The sequence below is a fragment of the Perna viridis genome, chromosome 1, assembly GCF_037379345.1.
Source record: "Perna viridis isolate PV_CMFRI_1.1 ecotype Kerala chromosome 1, ASM3737934v1, whole genome shotgun sequence".
Taxonomy (NCBI): Eukaryota; Metazoa; Mollusca; class Bivalvia; order Mytilida; family Mytilidae; genus Perna; species Perna viridis.
Window position 1 is genome coordinate 53,437,336 of NC_142445.1, and position 19,191 is coordinate 53,456,526.

At 36.0% G+C, this 19,191-nt stretch overlaps 1 protein-coding gene across 1 annotated transcript; it reads right to left on the minus strand.

The window, feature by feature from the left end:
* Positions 1–18,884, minus strand: LOC148629363 (peroxisomal membrane protein PEX13-like). Its single transcript, XM_088549253.1, has 4 exons — positions 18,757–18,884; positions 3,578–4,281; positions 3,122–3,244; positions 1–452 (listed from the first exon to the last, which is right to left on the minus strand). The coding sequence occupies exons 1-4, from the start codon at positions 18,837–18,839 to the stop codon at positions 85–87; spliced, it is 1,278 nt and encodes a 425-aa protein (XP_088405379.1). The 5' UTR covers positions 18,840–18,884; the 3' UTR covers positions 1–84.
* Between the last annotated feature and the right edge of the window lie 307 nt (positions 18,885–19,191).

The following is a 19,191-nucleotide window of genomic DNA, read 5'->3' on the forward strand; positions in this document are numbered from 1 at the left end:
TCATATTATAATCGATTTTATTACTTATAAAATAATTATACAAAATCACAGATATCTGACTACAATGTTCTTCTTACACAAGTCTCACTGCTGGCATTGCTCCACAATATCTCCTGCATCCATCTCTGATGTTTTGTCATACACATTATCTAAAACCTGACTATTGTTTGACTGCTGGTTTGCTGAATAGATATTATCTAATTCTTGTCCAGAAATATTTGATAAGGATGTGTCCTTACTACAGCAGGATTTCTTCTCACTGCAGCCGGTTTCCTGTTTCTGACTACCACAGGGTTCCATAACAGAATTCAGCGGAGCACCAACAACTGATTGATTCAGTCTATTTGTACCTTGTCTTTTACCTAATATTTTCACATAATTTCCAGGAACTAACCCAGTTTTCTGTCCATCAACACTAGCAAGAAGCCATCCCTTAATTCTAGGTTGAAGTTCTAAAATTTTCCAAAAAATTTGAATTACAAACAATGTATTAGGAACACATGTACAGTAGTTTCCTACTAATTATCATACTTCATCATGTTCTTTAATGTTTGATACCTTTTAAACCCATTTTTATTCTATTTTCATTTCTCATAAAACAGTTCTACAAGAGGTTCACCTAGGTGTTACATGTTTATATTAATCAGTAAGAATAATATGTCCCAAAAGTTATAGTTGGCACCATTTTGATAACAATGTAACAATAGGATTCATATCTGTTCCTTTTTCTATTAGTAATTTCTGTATATTTACCAGATTACAGTTACTCTCTATCAGTGTGCAAACATTGTCAAAGAGTAATCAAGAGAACCAAGGTTACAGCGGTAATCAAAAGAATATAATCCAGGGATAAAGACCAAACATGGAAAACAGACGTACACAACAAAGAACATAAAGTAACTAAAATCATACATACAAAGTAACAAAAGCAAATGAGCAACTTGGACTCCACTAAAAACTAGGAGCATGGACCAGGTGCACCGGTAGGGTAAGCGTCCTCTGCTTTTCTAGAAACACCTGCCAAGCTGCTCATAAAAAGTCAAGTTTGGGATAGACAAACGAGGAAAGGAAAACTATGACCCATAGAATAAATCAGTTTTCATGGTTCAGATGGATACACCATAACTATTCACGAGTTCATGATGACGACCATAAAACTTCTGTAGTGATGACTTCAGTCTTGTAGCAATATAACCCTGTTCCAGAAGCCTATTTGTTAGAGTTCTAGCGGGATACAAAAAGTCTGCATAATTTCAGCAAATTCTGGCATAACGTATGAGTTGTGATATATGAACACTCCATACGCAGGTGCTGAAGGGATGTTACCATAGATGAAAGGAAAGTTGACAATTCTGAGTGAAAAGTCATCACGTTTGTTGTAAAGTTTGGTTAATAGTTTTCCTTTACCATCGATTTCTAAGTGTACGTCAAGATATGAGGCTGACTTCACAGTGTCTGTAGTATCCTTTATCTCAAGTTCTTTGGGGTAGATGCGATGTATCAAATCCCCGAAATAGGATTGTTTAAAGATAATACGTCATCTATATAGCAGAAATTGAGATTAAAGGATCTAGCCAAACGATATCCTTTCTTTCATATCAGCTATAAAGTCAGCCTTATAGGAGTGAAGGAATAGGTCAGCAAGTAAAGGAGCATAATTTGTTCCCATTGGAATGCTGACCGTTTGTTGAAAAACATGTCCACCACACTGGACAAATATGTTGTCGATTAAAAATTCCATTATTTTGCAAACATCTTTCTCTGTATATTTGGAAGATGATTTGGAATTATTTCTTAAAGTTGACAACACAATGCTTTGCAGGGCACAGCTTGAAACAATGGTAGTCAAATCCTGTTTTGGCCCTTTATTCTAAAACAACCCCAAACCCTAACCTTCCTTTGAAGGAATGGCACCTTAGGTTAAATTTCAAAGAGGTTCATTCATTTTCATTCAAATTATTATCTGTACATTGGTTTATGCCCCCTTTTTAGCCCTCAATCCAATATCAGTTCAAATCACAATACTCAAATCAATCCCAGCAATCCTTTTGAGGTATGGCTCTACCATTTAAAGAGATTCATCCACTATTATTATACTGACATTATGGAAATGCTTGCTTCAGCCTTCTGGCCAAATTTTGGCCCTTAATTCAAATGTTCGAAGTAATAACCCCTACAATTGATCCTAGCCTTCCTTTGGTGGTTTGACACCATGTGGTACATTGCAAAGAGGTCTGTTCACATCTAAACAAGTAAATGTCTGGACATGAAGTGTCTACTGATGACAGCAATGGTCATAACAGCATGATACCAATGATTATACCACCACAATTGTTTTGTCATATAAATGACACAAAAGAGTTTGATTGGCAATAGCCGTCTGTGTGAGACCTGACAGGGTAATCAAGGACGTTAAAAACTCCCTTAGTAGTGGTTTGGCAAAATAACACTTTGTTAACTGTTTCTCTTTATCAATTTTTTATCTGATAAGGAAGTCAAATGATAGAATATATAGATTATTTTGGGAAATAACTTCTACCAAAAAATTACATGTAACAAAATAGAAATTTTTATGCTATATCTGTAGTAAGCATTCAAACTTTTTTTTTTATCTCTTCAAGTACCTCAAATTTATGACCTAAAATAGAGTATTCAGCTCAAGATTCTGTTTAACAGATAGGGTGATTATAACTTTGAAACTACATATGTCAAAGATGGTTGAAACCAAAAAAAAATAATCAGATATAGAGTTGCAGAGGAGGTGGTTTTGGGCCAGGTGAGCTTTCAAGCCACTCTGCACTTATTGAAGGCTTCCAAACTAAAAAAAATATGTAATGGAAGCTTTATTCGTCCTACCATAGTAACATGTACATGCAATCAGTATTCACTTAAGACAAAACAGTAATTTGACCAAGATACAAAGTTAAACATGCTTCCTTAGCCTAGACTTTTTTATCTCACAGAAAAAAAAAATTGTACAATACACAGAATTTCCAATAATATAAAACCTTTGTTCAACCAGATAGCAGTAACAACTCTACTTTGGAAACATAAATTTTCTGTTGCTAACTTTAATCCAAGAATTTAGTTAAGATATTAATAGTGTGCTTTATCAACCGACCTTTTGGAGCAACCTTGATCTCCTGTCCAGCAGAGATGGACAGTTCATCATCAGAGTCTCCTTTGTAATCATACTGGGCTGTGGCGACAAAATGGTCATCTTCCCCAGTCATCCATTTTTTATCTAAATAGATAGAAGATTTAACTTCATACTACCAGCTTTGTCATGGAAAAACAAATTGGTGTATGTACAGACAAAGTCAAGTGTTTAAATAAAAAAAAATACTTGGGACGTCTTTTTTATCTTTTTATCCCTCTATAATTGCTTGACTTTTACTTTTAAAAAGTATTATCATTGATTGCAAAAATATACATGAAATCCAAACATTCATCTTTAAGCTATGTGTTGCTACATGTTACTTTATGTTGAAACAAAGAATACATTTTATATACATAGATAAGAAGTACGTGTAAAACACCAAATATCTGCAACAAAATTCTCAGACAAATAAAATACCTTGCGTTTGAGTGACACTGGATATAAATCTCCAAATCAAGTATGGGCCACCCATGATAATGGCAAAGAACATCATGATAGGCCATGTGCTTTTCTTAGGAACATCTCCATCTCCAGCTGGGAATGCTGCAGCTGTAGCTTGTTGCCAGGCTTCATCAGACTCCATGTTAGGTCGGAGTCGTAATAACACCAGTACTTTCCTGTACAAATATCTCAAGAACTTAAACAAGGCAAAAGCAGAAAATACAGATGATAGCTGCTGCTTTAGTCGTGAAAAATTGTCTGCAACACCAATCACTGCTCTAAACGAATTGTAAACAGCTTGAAATGTAGAGTCTAACATCATGCTCACAGAAGTAAAAGCATTCACTATACTCTCAACTGACTGGAAAGCCTGACGAGAATTTTCTTCTGCATGTCTGGCAAAGCTGTTGTATTCACCAGTATTTGCACCATATTGACCTCCATAGCCCCCATACATACCAGTGCTATAGGGACTACTGTATGGACTGTATCCTCCATACATTCCATAACTACTGTATGGACTGGAGTATCCATACGGTGATGAGAACCTACTGTAAGCTGAAGATTGAGGTGTGGCACGACTTGGGACTGGTGGAGGTGGTCCAGCCCCAACAGATGCAGCAGCAGACGGCTGGCAACATGGTGGAAGACCCCCTCCTACTCCAGAGTTTAAGGGTGAGCTGAAAATAGTATTATAATGATAAGTATTACGGGTATTAAGTCAGTAGTTTTGTATGTTGTACCCTAAATTACTTGTTAGATTACACTTTTACAATTATAGTATTTTATTACTGGGCACCAATGGTTTAGTAAAAACAGCAGCCAGTACCAGAAGCTTTTTCAGCTTCTTGTCAAACCATAAAAATTCCAATGAATATACACTAACCTAAAACATATTTTTACTGTACTTTGACATACATGTACTAATAAATGTATGGCTTGTTAATGCTGCATAGACAAGCAGAATATCACTTCAAAAGTTTGCAAAATTTTGTTTACAGTTATATCAAAACAGTATTACAAATCTTACTCTACATTTTCCCCAAATGGCCCATACAAAAAAACATGAATGAGAAATTTCAGCCATAGTTTAAGTTTTACATATAGTAATTAACCTGAATAAAATTGAAACTCCTGTTACTTTATGGCGACTTAAAATCAGAAGATCTAAACAATTTTTTTTCTTCAAATTTGGGGTATTGAAGACAAGTACATGTAAGAGGTTATTGGAGAATCTCTATATTGAACCTGACAGTCAACTACTAAAGACAATCATTGAAAACTCTACAAGTGTGTAGGGCTTCTGAATAATGAAGTTATGTAGTATGCATGAACTGTTTCATCAATTGGCATTACTGTGAAAGTACCATTGTTCTTAGGGTACCAAATTTTGTGCTTTTCATGAGTACGCCAAACTACGAAATTTGGTTTTGCAACAAAAAGGAAATTTCCATTGACATGTATACTGAAAACCTTAAAACCACGATTCAAGAATCCACAAACTTGTGTTTCCTCTCTAATCCATGAAAATTGGTATCCATGAATTTAACTATTTCACAGTATCAAGGTAACATATGGGATAAAAAAAAAGATGTCCTTTGGAAGTTCCAGGAACAAAAAAATACATACTTGTACATGTAAATGTAATGAAACAAAAATACACCTACTTGGTTGAAGAGAAGGTAAAATATCATATGCTTTATTAATTGAGTTTTTTCCATATACACTGTAATCAACCAAACTTTCAGATCAAAAGCAGGCCCCATCCTTTTGATCAGACTATGGTCTTTACTCTTCAGAAATAACAAGTAGCCTGAAGCCTGAGTCTTGTAAAAATGCTGTTGGGCCTGTAAAATTTAATTTCCAAACCAAATATATCTAATGTAACAGGAAAGCATGACAACTCAAAATTATACCACTGAAGATTGAACCCTAGACCACTCAGTGATGGGCCAAGGATAAACCTATTCAGTTAAATAATTTCTGTAATCATATAGCCAACTTAATTAACTGGTTATATAACTGTACTACCTACTACAAGACAGGTAGGCCTTCCTGCCACCTTTCCCCCATCTTAAGACTTCATTCCAGTAAGAACTCTTATATAAATATCTCAAATAGCTATCAAAACCCTGATTTCATTCATGAAAGTCACCACATAGGATTTAGCCCAAGACCACTCAGTGACAGGCTAGAGTCAAGCTTATTTGGCTTAAGAATATAAAATTAACTGGTTATTTAAATTTTCTACATACAATGTACTACAAAAGCAGGTAGACTGTTCTGCCACTTTTGCATTCTTCTTATCTCGGGATCGTTTATTAGACTGAATATAAATATCACAAACTTTAAAGTTCAACCATAATTGTTTTAAAATCAACAAACAAAACTAGGAATCATTGTGATGGAATCCATCTCTGTGGGCCCTGCTGTGGCAATTAAGCCATATAATGAATTTGTTTTAGCTGATCAACCCACATGCCAAATATCAAAATCCCACATCAAAAGACAAAAAAAGTTACAGCTCGGACACAAGTTTGTCAAAAAAAAAAAAAAAAATTGACAAGGTCATGGGCCACTATCCATGGTACACAACACATCATCTTTACACGATCTACCAACATGCCAAATATCAAAAGCCAAAATCTAAAGACATAAAAGTAACAGCCTGGACACAAGTTTGACACTGAGAAAAACTGGAATTTGACATTGGAGTCGAAGTTCAAGGTCATAGGCCCAAATCCATGGTACACAACATATGATCTTTATATGACCTACCCATATGCCAATTATCAAAAGCCCACATTGAAAGACAAACAAGTACATATACATATAACAGCCTAGACACAAATTTGTCACCAAAAAATAGAATTTAACCTTAAGGTCAAAGTTCAAGGTCATAAGCCTAAATCCATGGTACACCACACATGGTCTTTAGATGATCTACCCACAAGCCAAATACCAGAAGCCCATATCAAATAAAAAAAATTACAGTTGGACTCAAGTTTTTTTAGAGAAAAACAGGAATTTGACCCTGAAATCAAAGGTCAAGGTTATAGACCAACATCCATGGTATGCGACATGTGGTCTTTAGGTCATCTACCCACATGCAAAATATCAAAAGTCTATATTGAAAGACAAAAAAGTTAAGCCCAGACATGATTTGTAACAGACTGACAGACCACTATAGGGCCCATGAGGCCTCAATTATTAACACAAATTATAATTCTACTATTGACAGGATAGGAGACAAAAGTTATCTAATTTTTAAGGGAAATCGGCAGAGACCCATTTTCCAAAAAATTCAAATACTATTCAAATACTATTCAACGTTTTATGACAGGTAATCAAATCTTGGAGGAGCAATCAGCTCACTAGGGTTTGACAATTAGAAAATGAATCTTGATTGGATATACCACTATTTTGTGAACATCCAGTCATTTCATTTTAACAGGTCTCAAATTTGTAGAACCACGTATGTAATTTTTGTTTAAAGTTATCACTGTTTAAACAAAATGAGTTACCTCCCCCGCAATCTTCACATTTCCTGTAATTTCAACAGTGCATTATTTTTCCCAAAAGTTTTGTTGGCAATAATTAAAAGAAATACTATTCCTTTAAAATTATGTTGATCTGAAAATTTAGTATCAACATTCTTGAATATTTGTGACATTTCCTCATATATTGCACCTCATGGTATTTATTTAATGAAAAGTAAGATATGCCAAAGTTTCCTTGAAACCGAAATATTTAAACTATTGCATGACAATGCCACATCACTCAAGAAAGGCTTATTATGAAAATAATTTTGCTGAACTGCAATTTTTCTATTTCAAAACAATTCAATTTTAAAGACACCATCCCCCTTCAACTGACACCAATTGGCAGATGGAAATATATGCTCAATGTTTCCTCAAATGGTAGAAATGAATTTGAATGAAAATAAATTTTCTCATTATTATTTGATAAAACTTAGGAATTTTAATTACGTTTGGAGGAATCCAACACAAAAAAGGGGACTAACTGACTTCAATCTAAACTGAAAAAAAGGCTCTATAATGCTATAGTGATTGTCTCATTCATACATTACTACAGTAAAACCTATGCAATTAGCAAAATACATGCATGTCCCAAAAATGTCAGTTCACACATTGTCCTGAAAAAAAAAACCCTATGGGAATTTTCAAAAGTTGGCAGGTATATTAGTATTATATTGTAAGTACGTGGAACTAAATGTACATTATGTATTGAGTTATGTGAAGAAGCCTGTAAACAGAATAAGTTTGTTTTCAAACAAGAGGCTCCCAGGAGCCTGAATCACCTAAATTTTTTGCCTTTCAAGGGCAACAACTCTAACAAGGAGTTGTCCTACAAGTCTGACTCCATGAAGACTCTGGCAGAACTTATAAGGATCATTTCATCAACTGAAAATTTCATTCTATCTATTATAGTTTTCAAGATATTGGCTGAAAACAGCTAAAACCATACTTTTTTACTTTCAAGGGCAATAACTCTTACATGGAGTTGTCTGACAACTTTGACCCTTGGAACTTTTGTAGGCCTTATAATAAGAACTGTTTCAGCAACTGAAAGTCTCATTCTATCTAACATATTTTTCAAGATATTAGCTGAAAACTAAAAAAAAAAAAACCCTGTCATTTTTCTCCTCTCAAGGGCAATAACTCTAGCATGGAGTCATCTGACAACTTTGATCCCTGGAGACTTTTGTAGGCCTTATAATAAGGATCACTTCAGCAGTTGAAAGGTATTAGCTCAACCTAACGGTTTTGGAGATAAATGCACAAAACTACTGTCTGATCCTTTTGTTCTATTTTTAGTAATAATGGTCATGCTTTTTAACCTATCAAAAATCCAAATTATCATTTTGTGCAGGATATCCTAAAAAACTAGAATACCAACTTTCCTTAAATTCTGTACATTCATTTCTGAGAAGATTCTTGAAAGTAATAAAAACAAAAACAGCACAAAACATCCAAAAAGGACAACAATTCCAACATGGGTGGACAGATTTTCACAAAAATTGGACAACTGATAGATCTCATCATGCTGAATACTTTTACCCACTGTCAGAATTGGGCTAAACATAACGGTTTAGAACATATAAGCAAATATCTGCTGTCTGACCCCTGTGTTCTATTTTTAGTAATGATGGCCATGTTTTTTAACCAATCAAAAATCCAAACACTCATTTAATTTAAGATACCTTAAAAAACTAGAATACCAACTTTCATTGAATTCTGTACAGTAGTTTCTGAGGAGAAGATTTTTTAATGTAATAACATCAAAAACAGCAAAAGAAGTCCAAACGATTTTTGAGAAACATTTTTTTATGCAAAAATCTGCTGTCTGACCACTACGGTCTATTTTTAGTAACGATGGTCATGTTTTTAACCGATCAAAAATCCAAACAGTCATTTTGTTAAGGATACCATAAAAAACAAAAATACCAACTTTCATTGAATTATATTTAGTTATATATAGTTTCTGAGAAGAAGATTTTTTAAAGTAATAACATCAAAAACAGCTAAAAACGTCCAAAAAGGGCAACTCCAACATGGGTGGACAGATTTTCACCAAAAGTTGACAGCAGATGGATCTAATTATGCTTAATACTTTTACCTAAGTCAAAATTTGGTTAAACCTAACGACTTTAAAGATATATGCAAAAATCTGCTGTATGACCCCATCGTTCTATTTTTAGTAATGACAGCCATGTTTTCAACCGATCAGAATCCAAACGGTCATTTTGTTCAAGATACCTTAAAATACAAGAATACCAACTATCATTGAATTATTCAGTAGTTTCTGAGAAGACTTTTGAAAGTATTAACATCAAAAACAGCAAAAAACGTCAAAAAAGGGCAATAACTCCAACATGGGTGGACATATTTTCACCAAAATTTAACTACTGATAGATCTCATTATGCTGAATACCTTTACCCACATCAAAAATTGGCTAAACCTAATGGTTTTGAAGATAAATGTAAAAATCTGCTGTCTGACCACTATGTTCTATTTTTAGTAACAGCGGCCATGTTTTTTTAACCAAACAAAAATACAAACGGTCATCTTGTGCAGGATACTCTAATAATCACTGTAAGTTTCATGCAAATCTTTTTTCAACGCTGTCGGTATAGTCTCGCTTTTTAACCCAGGACTCACCATGTAAAAATCCTAGTGAGAACCCTGACTATTGTATGATCATACTAATCAACCATCCAAAATAGACATATACCGGTAACATAAAGTAAGTGTAACCTATTTGACTGAAGCATTGAATGGATGCTATGCTTCCAGACAGACAAGTGCACTGCAAAGCGCTTAAAATACACAACAAGTGGAAAGAATGTGGTTGACCAGACAATATACACTGAAGAAGTATGTGGCAACACAACATCTAGTTGACATGAAGAATGACATTTGGGTGAACATCGATAGCAATTTATTATTCGATAAGCAATTTCAAATTCAAGTCCACAAGGCAAATCAAATAGTCAGTATTATTCATCGGACATTCTGCTACATGTATTTAAGTTACACATCATTTAGTTTACTATTCAAGGCATTAGTGAGACCATATCTAGAGTACTCAAACAGTGTTTGGACCCTTACAAAAGTAAAGATATTGACACAATTGAAAATGAATGACTAAGAGCAACCAAGATGCTACCATACATCAGAGAAAAGTTATCAATAAAAGACTGGAAATATTGAAACTGCCAACACTAAAATTCAGACACTTAGGAGGAGATATGCTTGAAACATTTAATATAACTAACTAACTGGAATATATGATTAGAAAATGACAGATAAATGTTAACATTGAAAAGGAATACCACCAGAGGCCACAGTATGAAAGTTGTGAAACGGAGATGTAAACGATGTTCAAAAATATTTCTTGAACAACGTGTAGCTGCCACATAGAACAGCCTACCTGTTCATGCTGTATCAATCATCAAAGTTAAAATGTTAGAAAATAGATTTGACAGTACTGGAAAAAACATCCACTGAAATACAATTACACAGCAAATTACGGACCATTAAAAGGAAGTGACAATTTTATTACACAAACAGATACAACAGAGATGAACATAGAGGAGCAGTAGCTCTCGTGTTCATAATGAACATGGGTTAACAAATTCTCCAAATTTATAGTTTATGGCTGTGGATCATGATACTAGGCGATTCGGGAGATATAGTCACCCTGAGATCACTCATTTCGCCCTAAGACAATACCAAAAGGGAAGTGAAGTCGCCCTCTCGTTTTTAGACACCACCCGTGATCGGGACTGAACTCCGTCTGTTAGCAATAAGTTGACCAGAGTTATCTCTCTTCTGATACCAATTCAAAAACAAATGGCGCCAGTTCGAGTAAATAAATAATTGTAAAAATCTTCCAAATCTATCGAATATTTGGTTACGAAGAAGTATTTTAATCAGCTTTTTGTTTTAAACAGTTACGACAGGATACGCGATAAACATTCTTCACTCCAGTTTACGATAATTCATATTTTGTTACGAAACGTACAAATTTGTACAAAGTTGTTGTGCGATTTCTCTCCTGTCTCGAGACTTCGGTTAAATTTATCTCAATTGATAAATCTGTAGAAAACCAGAAGTGTTTCTTTTGATCTTTTTGTTTCATAACTGAAGAGTAAATTCTCAATTTCAACAGAACATTACTTAAGCCTGAGACAAGTTCGTACCGACTGATACAGTGCTTTCATTAAGAGCCGATACCCGATAGTTTTACCTGGCTACGGTAGCATCTGGTACTGGCAGAATAAAATGAAAGCAAAAAAAATCATGAGGAAAAATCTAGTAAATAGATATCTAAATCGTTTTGTCTGTAGGCTACGGGTATGTCTCCAAAATCGCAATCTATAATGTTTATTATTGTTTATATTGGTCTCAGCGTCAGAGTCTAATCGTTAAAGCGCTTTAACCTATGACGATTTATGTGGTGACTTAACAAAGTCAATCACCAATTATTTTGTGCTGAACGAAAAGCTAAACACAGGTGAAGATTCTATGAAAACATGTAAAAAAATGCCGTTCGTATTTGGAATTGCCCCATACCCGTCATTTTTCCCAATATTTGTTGTGATTTGTGCAGACGAGTGCAGGAATTTTTAGTGTTGACATCGAGTCACCACGTGAAACAGACTTTTACAGAATTCGAATATTATTTAAGGGACGACCATTCGATTTGGCGGGGAGGGGGAGATTTGGTAAAAATATTCTGGCAACCCCAAGTTTGAAAAGAATATGTCTGGCCTTTGTTCACAAGAATATAAAAAAAATAATGGCTCCGAGATTCAACACTGCTACAGATTACAATAGAAAATAAATACATTGTAATGTTTAAAACATTCTGTCCGTCTAAAAGTCAACCAGACTAAAACTGCCAGCCTTGTTCTTTTTCAGAAGCAAAGAATTTCTTATCAGACTATGATTTTTAGACCAACATTTCACAATAAGACACATGCAACTGCTCTACATGTCACAGTAATAATTAGGCAATAAACAACAACAAATTTTAATTTTATTATGAAAATAATAAGCACTAGGAACCACCACATGTTATGGAATTTCATTTAATAAATGTTCAGTTTTGTTCCTATGCTTTTATTTGCATGTGTTAGTGTTCAAATTTCGTAACAAGTAAATAAAAGCCTAAGAACAAACTATGACATTTATCAAAATTTCATATAAAATGGCATAGTACTAAACAGTCAACAAAGTTTATCAGCATTAGTCTAGAAATGGATCTAGTGGGAATCATGGGGAGCTCCTGGATTACAGGGTTTTGAGACTACATCAGTTATGATTCATCATATATCCAAATTCATATATTTTAAACAAAACTGAAGAAAATATTGCAGACTTAATCCCATACTTTCAAGTCAAAATTTAAATCTCAAAAAGGCTAACATTAAGGAGCTTCCAGGGGACTTTTTTCCCCCAGAACCCCCACCAAGGCATTGCCCTGGACCCACAAGAGACTGGATATTTTGAACAAGAAATCATTATGGGTTAAGTGGTCCAAGGGAAAAAAAACCAACAAAATGAAAATTCAAACAGAATGTCACTGCCTGAAATTTTAAAAGATAAAATCAATAGGACAATGCACTGCAAGAAGCTTTGCTTTACTCAGTCATATTAATTTTGTTGTTACAAATTTGATAAGAGGTAGAGGTAAAATTTAGAAATCCAACCTATGGGTCACGGAAGGTTGTCAAAGCCAAGGGGTGCTGTTGGGAATGGGCTCTCAATATCATTTTAAATGCCCCTTTCGGCGTGCGTCTAAAACAGCCTCTGACAACTTAAGTCCAACTCCAACCTTCATGACAGGTTTACCAACTGACTGGAGAAGGGGCGAAGGCGAGTCACTGGCACCTTAAAATCAGATAGCCTCGGGTAGATGGGGGTTCGTAAACCTTGGAGAGTAGCCCATCCAAAAGAAGGAAAACTCTGATCAAAAAACCTCTGCTGCCTTGCGGCTACACCCTTTGACAGGGAAAGGCTTCAGGAGACAACCTCGAGGAAAATCCAGAACTAGGAATCTGTAACTTCCTTCCAGTACTTCCAGGATCAGAACTTCTGTTCAGAAGCTAAGGATGAGGTAACCCGACAGAAAACCTAGAGTGCTGATGACGGAGGTGTTGGGCGATATAGCACACTCGAACAGACCACAACACCACGCACAAATAGCCAAAATGACACTTGAAACCATGAACAAACGTTTTGGTGCTTGCCCTGTGAGGACCCACCAGGCAGGTGCAGTGCCGGGCTCCCTGTCTCAAAGGAGCCCAACCAATGCTACTGGAGGTACCATAGTTTCGTCTTGTGGAGTCTGGGGACAAACAAGGAGAGCTACTGACCATAGAAAGATCAAACCGAAAAGAAAAGAGCAACCACATATTAACATTGTGCAATGGAATGCAGAAGGGGTATCAAATAAGAGAGAAGAACTTCAACATTTTCTTCATGAAAACAATATGAACATCTGCTGTATTGAAGAAACACATCCGCAAGAGGACAAACCTTTTAAGATTAGAGGATACCAAGTCTTCAGGAGTGATAGAAAGGAAAGAAAGAAAGGTGGTGTAATGACTCTTGTAAGAAACAACATTAATGCCTTAGAGACAAAAAAATTTATGGAGGAAGAAGAATATATTGAAATCAAAGCAACTATTGGGAAAAGTTTGTATAACATCATTAACTTCTACTGTCCCAATGATAAGAAACTGTCACTAGACACCATACAAATACCAGACAGTTCATTCCTCGTAGCAGGTGATTTCAACAGCCAATCACAAAGTTGGGGATATAATACCATGGACAAAGAGGGGAGACCATGTAAGACTGGCAGGATGAAAACCACCTTATCTTTGTCAACAACGCCACTGTCGCGCTTACTTTTTTTTCTCGTCAATGGCATACAACCACCACACCAGATCTAGCTTTATGTACTGACAATATACACCAAAAAATCAGTAGAAAGGTATGTGACCAGCTAGGAGGCAGTGATCATCGACCTGTCATGATATCCATTGAAGAAACAACAACGTCTGAGTATGCTCAGCTACCAAGATGGAATTGCAAGGCAAATTGGAGTATGTTTCAAGCTAGAACAGATGAACTTACAAGGGACATAGAAATAGAGGGAAAGAATATTAACAATGTGGTGAAAGCATTCAACAATGTTGTATTAAAGGCAGCAAAGGAAAGTATACCAAGAGGTGTAAGAAAGGACTACAAGCCATACTGGTCCAGTGAGATACAGGCAACACACAAGGCACTCACAAGGGCAAGGGATGATGCAGAACTAAATCCCAGTCAGGAAAATAACATCAAACTCCATAAGTGCAAGGCCAAACATCTAAGATTGAATGTCAAAGGAAAGGGTGGAGAGAGAAAACATCATCTATGGATATGTAAAAAGATACAAAAAAGCTTTGGAACTTGACAAAAGCATTTAATGATGAGGGAAGCAAAGGTGAAAAGATCATGCTAGAAGTTGAAGGAGAAACAACTATAGCGAAAGCGGCAGCAAATGAGTTTTCTAAAGGCTATGAGAAAGAAAGCAACACTAATATACAACCATCACGGAAAAAAGAAGTAAGAACTAAATTGAGAGAAAGATCAAAGGTGCCAACATATGAACTTATGCAGAGAGATATCACCATGTTTGAGATGAAGGCAGCCATTAGAAAAATGAAAATGAAAAAGGCAACAGGTCCTGATAACATCACCAATGAAATGCTCCAACACCTTGGCACCATAGCATTAACAACTTTGCTAGAGACTCTCAACCTGAGCTGGAGACAAGGTCAAGTCCCTCAATGTTGGAAAGAAGCCATAATGATGCCAGTACTGAAGAGGGGAAAGAACAAGTTGAAAGTCTCAAGCTACCACCCAATTACCCTAACAAGCAGTTGCTGCAAATTAATGGAGCGCATAATTAACGAGCACCTACAGACACACATGGAATCAGAGAACATTCTTGGTCATGAACAAGCTGGTTTTAGACAGTACAAGAGCACAGAAGATCAGACAACACATCTATCTCAAGTAGTCGAGGATGCATTTCAATCAAAGAAAGTAACGCTAGCTGCCTTTGGAGCTCTTCAAAGAGCATTTGACAAAGTTTGGAGAGATGGCCTTCCTGTGAAACTTCTTACATTTTGAGTAAGTGGAAGAATGTACAAATGGACCAACTCACATCTGTACAATAGAAGGGAAAGAGTACTCGTAGATGGGAAGCATGGCCGAAAAATACTTCTAAAACAGGGTGTACCACGGATAGGAGTATTGCCACCAACCCTTTGCATACATATATGAATGACCTAGTTTCAGAGCTACGAAATGGTGTACAATCAGCAATCTACGCAGATGATCTTGTCCGCTGGTGCTCTGAAGAGTATGCAACTACTGCAAGGTACAGGATACGATACAACCAGCATCAGATATGGTAGTCAAATGGGCCAATGAGTGGTGTGTTACGATCAATAGAGAGAAAACGACAACAACCCTCTTTACACTCTCACCTAAAACCCAATCTGTCAAACTGACCATGGATGACATCCATATCACAATGAAAGATCAGCAAACATACCTTGGTGTAACCTTCAATAAGCGACATATATGGAAACAGCATATAATGACAGCAGAAGCCAAAACCAGACAAAAACTAAACATCATGAGAAAACTGCTGGTACAAACTGGGGTGCTAATGAGAAAGTTTTGAAATCTATCTACGAAGCAAATGTACGCCCACATCTAGAATATGGCTCTAGTGCTTGGATGACAACAGCAAAGTCTCACCATCAGACTCTAGATAAAGTCCAGAATCAGGCACTCCCAGGGGCTGCTCTGGGTTTCAAAATTCTGTCGCCAGAAAAATCGCCAGCTGCCATTTTTTGTCGCCCGTTTTCAGAAATTAGAGCCAAAGGGTGCCAAAAAAAATTATACTTTTAAAAAAAGGCAGTAGTATTAAGTTCACTGGTGAATTATCTTTGTCAATTCTCCATTCATGACATGCATGTACCCAAGATTCACTCCTGATGCATGTATAAAGCAGATTTTTAGCTCTAGTCTGTCACTTTCATATGCTCCAGAAACAGATATTTTACTTCCATCAAAGACTATATTACTATTCTCATACAGTCCCTGATTTTAAAACATGCATGTTCTCCTAAGTTGCCCTTTATGGTCTAATTTACCTAATACAATATAATTTACTTTTTTTTCTTATTATTTTTAACAAACTTGATTCTTTTTGTCAAGTGATAAAATTTCTATGAAACTACAGTTTGTACCATGGACCATTAATTGTGTCCCTGTTTAATTATCTTGATATCTGAATAGCATTTCCTTAATTAGATTTTGGGAATCCCCATTCTATTTGTTTACCCATTTTTCCGCCAAAAAAGTCACATGGCAAAAGTGTAAACAAATGCCATCCATTTTCTTTTATCAATTCTTTCATTTCGAAGTATTTAGACACTTCCTGATGGGATAATCATTGATAATTGGATATAATTTATTCTGTTATTACGTAAGTCTGTTTCTGAATGTATTACATGGTTAAATAGGGCTGTGAAACTTGTGTGTAGCCATGTGCACATGGCCTTAATTGTGTTTACCTTTGACCAGATGATGAGAGTTTTGATTGCCTCAATAATATATTTACATTTGATTGACACCTCCTATGAGGATATTGTCAGTCCAGTCGCCTGGCCTAATTACCTTTAATTGCCTTCAGTCGTAAATTGGTCATAGTCAATTAACTCTGACTTTCAACACAATTGTTGAATTGGAGAGAATACCCGTTGCTGATAAACTTCCTGTCAATTTCAATATACAAAACCTAGGCGCCAAGAAAATTGCCAACTGGCTATTTTTGTCACCAGATAAAATCAAAAATCGCAAATTGCAACATTGGCAAGCCCAGCGCGACCCCTGACTCCGCATCATCACTGGAGACATGAAATCAACACCTATTGCTAGTATGGAGGAAATTACAAGCATACAACCATTAAGTAAGAGAAGAGAATGTAAAGCTATAATACAGGCCACCAAATATCAATGCTTACAAAACCACCCAATGAAAGAGAGACTGAAACAACTATCCTCAGGCAGACTCAAAAGATCCAGCTTCACTCTAGAAACAAGAGCATTGCAAAGAAAACACCAAGAACATCTACTTAAGCATGTCAAACCTATAGATTATAAAATGAATGACAATCTACAAGGAGGACAATATAACCATTCAGACAACAGTTCCATTACTCAGTGCCAAAGATGAACAACCAAACATCGTCAGAAAAACCATAACAATGAGCATGCTGGAAGAAGAGTATCCATCAGAATTGTGGGCAAGAGTTTACACAGACAGTTTGGCCACAAATGCGACAGCAAAAGGAGGGGCCGGTAACTACATAGAATACCCAAATGGAGTACAACAGTCAATGGCAATACAAACAGGATTACATTGCTCCAACTAAACGGCTGAAGAAGAAGCACTCATCCAAATTACATCAAGGAAACCGCAGAAAATATGCAATTAGTATTTCTAATAGATGCCCTCTCCGTAATACAAGCAATGACCAACAACAAACTACCACAACTTGAAAGAGCTATTTATTCCATCAAGAGCCTTAAACTGCCATACAATGGATACCTTCACATTGTGGAATCAATGGAAATAAAAAAGCAGATAAGCTGCAAAGGAAGGCACTCAACAACAGCAAGATGAAAATCCTGTCTGCTACACAGAGATGAAGACTATCATCAAGTCTCTGCACAATACCCTCTGAAGCAAGACAGCTACCATCAACTAAAAAGATTTGAGCAAACTACAATCTTCAGGCTCAGGACAGGACACAATAGACTCAACCAACATCTGTACTGAGTTTTGAAGGTCATACCATCACCTATGTGTCCCTGTGGAGAAGCAGAACAGAATACAGAATACTTTCTGCTGACGTGCAAGTTACACCAGGCACAGAGAGAGAAGATATGGGATAAACCAACCCCCATTCCAGAGAAACTGTATGGACCTGTATCAGAATAACTTCATTTTGTCCAAAATATTTAGTTACTTGCACATGTAGCTTACAGAAAAAGTAATATTTATCTCAATAAAAGAAAATAAACATATAAAAATGCCTGCTTATATTGTGTGCATGCAAGTAACATATAACACATATAATTAAAAGAAAGCATTAGTAAATGATGCACGTACATGTTCACTTCTCCCCGAAAACTCCCTACTTCTCCCTGTTTTCTCGAGTAGCTTGAACCCTGAGTGTACTGACAGACTTGAGTACGAAAATATCAAACTTTGTATGGGAAGCTCTGAAACTGAAACTGAAAGACAGACTTCCTGTCCGACTGAAAGCCGGCTCTCGGTGCGTCAAAGCTATTTCTTTATTTCACATTAAATACCTTTATGAAGACTTCGTCGTCTACTAAATTCAAAAGAAAAATCAACTGTCAATGATAACAAAACAAGTGACTGTCCAGTCCTACATATTCAACCCAACTGCGTCCTAAGTACGGTTACTGGTATTTTTGGCATATCATTCAGACCTTCTACATGTTTATGTAACGGAATTTTCTATTACCTTGACATACTATTTACGGGAATGTTGCCTGCATTTTGTTGATTAACACCAGCCCTTTCCCAAGGTTTTGGCGGAGCTGCCATTCCCCATCGACCGAAGTTTTTAAAGGCGATAGTAAAAGATTGATGAGTATCGGATTCGGAAATGTGCAATATTCCGTGTAGATATTTATGCCGGGGACTTAGTATTACATTCAATTCCATGACTGCGCATACCACTTTTTTTGTGTAATATTGATGTCAGTTTAATTCAGTTACTCTGTATGCAGGAGCAGAGACAGGATCTCAGGTTGGGGGGAGGGGGGTGCGTAAAAAGGAATTAAAGACAATTTTGTGGGTAAAATCTATGAAAAATTCTAGGGCCTGGTATATAAATTAATTAAAATCTGGTGATTGCAAGTTTCATATGTATTCAAATTTAATACCAAAATGTATT

What these genes read in the sequence shown, in the direction of transcription:
- LOC148629363 (XM_088549253.1), bottom strand. Translation starts at nt 18,839, where the DNA reads ATGGCAGCTCCGCCAAAACCTTGGGAAAGGGCTGGTGTTAATCAACAA. An exon ending in CCCGTAAATAGTATGTCAAG is followed by an intron (nt 4,282 to 18,756) that starts GTAATAGAAAAT and finishes TACTATTTTCAG; the next exon opens with CTCACCCTTAAACTCTGGAG. An exon ending in GATCAAGGTTGCTCCAAAAG is followed by an intron (nt 453 to 3,121) that starts GTCGGTTGATAA and finishes GGAAAATTTTAG; the next exon opens with AACTTCAACCTAGAATTAAG.